General features: G+C 43.8%; 1 protein-coding gene across 1 annotated transcript; it reads right to left on the reverse strand.

Annotated features, from left to right (window-relative positions):
- Positions 1–877: 877 nt before the first annotated feature.
- Positions 878–5,689, reverse strand: LOC104459375 (cathepsin L1). Its single transcript, XM_010075574.1, has 7 exons — positions 5,558–5,689; positions 5,079–5,201; positions 4,842–4,997; positions 4,263–4,487; positions 2,552–2,720; positions 2,092–2,209; positions 878–1,285 (listed from the first exon to the last, which is right to left on the reverse strand). The coding sequence occupies exons 1-7, from the start codon at positions 5,681–5,683 to the stop codon at positions 1,186–1,188; spliced, it is 1,017 nt and encodes a 338-aa protein (XP_010073876.1). The 5' UTR covers positions 5,684–5,689; the 3' UTR covers positions 878–1,185.
- Positions 5,690–6,002: the final 313 nt, after the last annotated feature.

The raw sequence follows: 6,002 nt of genomic DNA on the forward strand, positions 1-6,002 counted from the left end.
TATTTTTGAGATTACCAATCCATCCTCCTCTGCAGAAACCACTGGTACCCAAAACACATCTAAACAACAGTATGTAACAGCTAGCAGTCATATTGCAGCAGGACAGATACCTGCAGAGGAAAAAAGTCCTCTCACAAGAGGAGGTACAGGGCACAATGTCACAACAGTCCAGTTAGCCATTGAGTATGCAGGGTTTAACAGTGACCTAACTTCACTTGACATAGGAACAGTATTCCTTCCTCACCCACTCCCCCTTCTTTCCCCAGCCAAAGCTGCTCTAGGGGGAAGATAGTATTAAGTGTCTTATATATCCCAGGAAACAAGCTTTCTCTTTGAAGATCTCAGGTACTCTGGATGTTCCTGCTATATCCTATAATGCTCAAAAGGAGACAACTGCTCCAACTATGGAAGTGTCATACTTTGAGGCGTCACAAGAAAACACTGACGGTATTAAAGCTAAGTGAAGATCAGATGCTGCGTGCAGGACATGAAAAGACTGAAAATCTCCGTTGTGAAGTACAAAGAACCAGAGAGAGTATTTCTGTGTCACAGGACTAAGCCAAAATTCACTTAGACACATTCTTGTGAGCAAGTAGGTTCAATGAATGAGGGTCAGGTTTTCAGTCAGTTCTACTTTTTAGTTGATGAAGACATTCTTCCACTTCCCATTTTAAATAAATAGTTTTAAATAAGTTGTCACAAATGCTACACTCCATTTTGCAACTGTTAGCCGTCACCAGATAGGGTTGCATTTTAATAGCTAGTAACTGAAGAAGAGAGGCATGTGTACAGGCTTCAGTTAGCAATAGCATTTAAGACAGCTATTTGATACAAGTCTCCAGTGTAAAAAACTGACCAAAAAAAGCCAAGTCATTTATACAGACTGGAATTTAAGTGTTTATTTAAAAAGCAAACCTTTGGGCACACTGCAATTTAAAAAAAGAAAAAATACAAAGAAGAATCTATTGATTAAGTGGTCAAAAGCCAGCAATATTACAAGCTGTTTACATACCAACATTTACATTAATTTAACACAAGTGGCATGTCACCAACATGTAAAACATACTTTTAAACTTCAAAAAAATCAAGTTGACTTCTGAAGGTTACAAGTCTACCACATGTGTGAACATGGGTTTGGTCATTCAGTTTAAATCCCCTCTTCCACTGAAATGTTCAGTCTTTGAGTTATACAAGTGGATAGCTAGCAGCTGTCGCTATTCCACAGTGGTTCTTCCTGTCCTTGGCCATGTAGATATATCCTTTGTCACCCCACTTCTCACCCCAGCTGAAAACAGAAGTACAGGGTTTACAGGGTTTGTTTACATATTCCGAAGAGACTTATTTACCCCCACCTATAAGTGCTTAAATTGAAAACTGCTGCCTTCCACATTTGTTGAGAAAAATCAAGACAGCTGCAGCCAAACTGAAGTGCTTTCCAGCAGTTAAATGCATGTTCCAGAACAGGCACCCCAAGCTCACAAAAATAAAGGGTGTGGCCATCATCCTCTCACTGGGTGGAGACCTTGAAGTACAATCCTGGATTACAGATGCCTGAAGCTCAATTAGTGCTCCCAGTCAACTTTAAGGGAGGACCCAGACTGCAAGCAGCATTTGAGGGTGGTGCATCAGTAATGCTGAGATCACGGGACAAGTTCATGTGAAGTGCCCTTTGGCGTTAATTTATTGTTTTCCCTCCAATTTCGGAGGTTCAGATATTACTCTATTTCACCCAAGCAAGGAGCACTCTGCTTCCAAAACCCACCCATTACACCCTCACAACCTAGTTTTCTCCTGCTCCCTTCTGCTCTACCACTTTAATATCTACCAACTTTATGGGCTATCCCAGTACTGAGCTCCTTTGAATTAAACAAAAAAGCAAAAGAAAGTTTGCTGCTTTGGGCCTGCTTCATTGGGCTGCTAGCAGTATGATTTGTATTGTATGACCGAAGTTAAACCAATCTCTGAACAGTTTCTAGATTTTCCATATGCAGATTTTAATTACTGTTGTCTCCCCACCTCCCACTACAAGTGCCAAACTACCTTCCCTTCACCCCTAGCCCCAAAGGGGTACAAGTCAGAGAAAGATTTTACCTGTTCTTAACAATCCAGTACTTCTTTCCATCTACATCTTCCCCCTCAAAGCCATAACCTACAACCAGAACACCATGGTCCAGGTCTTCACTGCTGCAGTCTGGTTCATAATAGATACCTGCGGAGGCATAAGTTCACATGTGAACAAGCTCATCTGCAGGAAACCCTTCTTCCTCACCAGCAGCTTTGTGTACTTAGAATTAAATGTTATACAGTCTCTTGAGAGTCAGAGAAAGGAGTCATAACTGAAGTGTACCACAGCATAATCTGAGGGACAAGTACACACATATGCAAGAAAAGTACAAAGTGTGGAGAACCTGGACTATAATTAAAAGGAGTCCTGATTATGTCCTATGTCACAAGATCATAGTTGGGTTTTTTTCACCTATTAAACTGAAGGGTAATGAATACTGAATATTCAAAAGACTTCTCTGCATGCAAGTTGCTAGCAAATCCCCACCTGACTGATAGAACTGGAATGAAGAATGGCCTGCATCAATAGCAACAGACACTGGACCCATGGCTGCTACTGCTTTCATGAGAGCTCTTTCATGTCCTTGAGGGATGTCAACAAAGCCAGTGTCATTAGCAGCATTGTACTCTGCCTTGTAGCGACAGTCTTCATCATCCTAAATAAAGAAAGCCCTTGTTATTACATAGTTCTCCACTTAACACACAGGTGAACAAAGGAACTACCAGACATTCTGGGACTTTGCTGCCTTGAAAACAAGGAACTGAAGAGGACCCAACTGCTTCAACAGTGCTTTGAGAGAAGAAGAGTAGAGGAAGAACAGAGAAGCTGCTTTTTGAGTTTCCCAAAGGAAAGGACAGCTGGGCCCAAAAGGAAAGTTTTACTGGGATGCAAAGGACCATCACATCCTTGAACCCTGCCTTCTTTGGTGGGCAGGACAAATCTCTTTTTCAGGGAGGAAAGAAGCCCAGAACACATTAATGGGCAATGGAAGAGAGCCAAGTATTCATTAATTACAAAGCACTCAAAAAACTGCTCATTGAGAAAGCACTTAAAAGCCACAATTTTAGTATGTCATAGCTTGAAAACCTGTACAGAATGATTTGCAAGTTAGTCATTTGTATTATATGACCTTACATACAGTATTTATGTCTTTTGCACTGCTTCTTCACATTATCTTTTCTTACAACGAAGCCTGAACTGTTGGTGCCTGTTTACCTCAGGAGAGGGGCCTAGTTTGGAAGTCTGACCATGTGAAACTGAAACAGACTGAAGTAAGCACATCCCTCCCTTACCTGTGTGGTAAGATGAGTACTTAAGTTGGCTCTCCCCACAACTAAAGCGACACAGACTGCACTTCAATTGCTTACTTTTTGTACTCAGCAAGTTATGCACTTCCTATAACCAACTGGAATCTTTGGAAGAACCAAGACTAGGAAGAAAATTGAGATTACAGTGATGCAGGTGAACAGGAACCCAAATCCAAAGACTTCTATGTTGCTCACAACATATGACATTGCTATTGCACATTCAGCCAATGCAAAATAAGCTGCAAGGAAAAATATTCTATAGCAAGCAGAACTCCCAAGTGGTAAAGAATCCAAACCACGATCTCTCAAGTGATACAACAATTAACTACCGCTCTTTTGTCCTCTCATGTCTGTTTAACTTTTGGTAGATCATTACAGGTATTTTAGAAGCCTGCCCATTATCTACATTTAGGCACATTTAGTCCAGAAGTAGAACTTAAGGCATTGCTAACAACTATTGTTAGAAAACAAATCGCATTAGCTGCAAGAATGAGCTGGTCTATGGGTAGCAACTCCATAACACCCAGTTAGAGGAAGCTGAACTGCACCCCTACTACTAAGTAGCACTGTTGACAAGGGCTGGGTCCTGGTTTGGTGTGTCAACCAAGATAAGGCATGACATCTGACAGGAGGGCAGCAATGAGAAGGAGGAATAAAAATATTTGCTCTGTTTTTTCCAACTGGTCTAGTAAGATTTTTACCTCAAAGACCAGTTCAGTATGCGATTTCTACAGGGGTCCAGCAGTCATTCTAGTTTTCTTAGGAAAGATACAAAAGGAATAACAAATTACTACTTAAGACATTTTCCTTTCTAGGTATGAGTTTCCCAACACCATCTGTCCATGCAAAAGACATGACATCTGCAATACAACTTCAGCTACTATACTTACCTTTGCAGTGTATGGGTAGGATTCCTCTGAATCAATTCCCCCGTTATCCTGCACATACTGGAAAGCCTGGTCCATAAGACCACCATTGCAGCCTTGATTCCCCTCAGGGCGAGAGCAGTCCACAAGATTCTGTTCACTCAGCGAAACAAGCTTGCCAGTTTTTCGGAAGTGCTGCCCTTCAAGAGCTCCAGTTGTGCTGAAAGCCCAGCAAGAGCCACACTGACCCTGAAGCAAGAAATTAAATGCCAAGTTACAAATCCAAACAGACGAGGCAATTATAGTTCCCTTACCTCTGATCTAAACATGAAAGATTTATGAAGCCACAAGACCAACTTCAGTTTCACATTCCTAGCATGTGCAAGTGAAGATACTACAACCTCTTCAGTTCTTAGACATTTAGTAAGACAAAACTGAGGAATCCTAAAGGGGTACTGCTATTTTTCCAAAATGGCACTGAATTTAGTAAGCTTGCACTAGGCTTCATTAAACAAGTCCACAGCATTTTTCCTCTATGGAAGTACAGGTAGCATTCAGGAAATTGGACCTGTAACTGGTTCAAAATCCACCATCAGAGAATACCTGGTCTTTAACTGGAGTTACATATCCCTTCTCTCTCCAGTCTACTGATCGTGGCACTTCCAGGAAGCTGGGCTCAAGAAACTGGGATCCTCTGTATTTCCTTTCTGACTTCTTGTGTGCATAGCCATTCATCAGTTGTCTGAACTCCTCAGTTGTCTGAAGAAAATTCAAGACATTCCGTCACCATCTATTACACACTGCTGTTTAGAACTGTATGTTTCATGCCTCTGTACATACCATGTCACCAAACTGATTCATTCCCAGCTTGTAGCTGTGTTTTCCTAATGTGTGATCCAGATTATGGAGTTCAATCATCTTCAGATTCTTCTCCCACACCACTCTCCTCCAGCCTTCCTCTCTCTGAGGGGCCAGAAAACAACATAGTTCAAGGAGGCTGTTCACTTGCAAAGACAGTTCACTTGCAAGACAACGTGCTCTGTTATGGCTTGTATAGTCAGTCAAATGCAGACAGCTTGAATAGGAAGTCTCAACACTGTTTCAGAGATGGTATTTTTTGCCACCCACCCTCATAACAAAAAAAAACCAGCACCACTGAATGGACACACAAACACAACGAAGTGACCTAGCAAGGGGGATTATCCTTCCAAGCACAGACCATAGCCACCGTTAAAACAAAGCAGACATGACTCAGCTGGCAGGGCCCAGCTGAGCGCACTCGGTGTTTGTGAGCCGAGCACGTACCCCCGGGCACCCACCTCATGGTAGTCCTTGTTGTGCCACGACTTCCACAGCTGCCAGTGGCCGTCCAGATCGGGGTCTAGGCTCGGAGCGCCGAAGGCCAGTCCCAGGCAGAGGCAGAGCGCGGTCAGACACAGCTCCATGCTGGCAGATCTGCGGGGAACGGAGAACAGAGGTCACACAGGGCAACGCGCAGCCAGGCCCCCCTCTGCTTCCCAGTCCCGAGCGCGGAGTGGGATGCCAGACCCGAAACCAGCCAGCCCTGCTGCCCCCCCCCCCCTGCCAAAAGCCGATCACAGGAGAGGAAAGCAAACCGCGCAGCCCGAACTGAGCCCTCCGGGGCGGACAGGCGGAGAGGCTGACCGCCCCCACGCCCGCTGAGCCTTTCCCAGATGCCCCACGAACAGACTCGGCCTCTGCCCATCCCCCTCCGGGGAGCGGGACGTCGGACGCAGCTGTAAA

This window comes from Pterocles gutturalis, unplaced genomic scaffold (genome assembly GCF_000699245.1).
Source record: "Pterocles gutturalis isolate BGI_N339 unplaced genomic scaffold, ASM69924v1 scaffold34292, whole genome shotgun sequence".
Lineage (NCBI taxonomy): Eukaryota > Metazoa > Chordata > Aves > Pterocliformes > Pteroclidae > Pterocles > Pterocles gutturalis.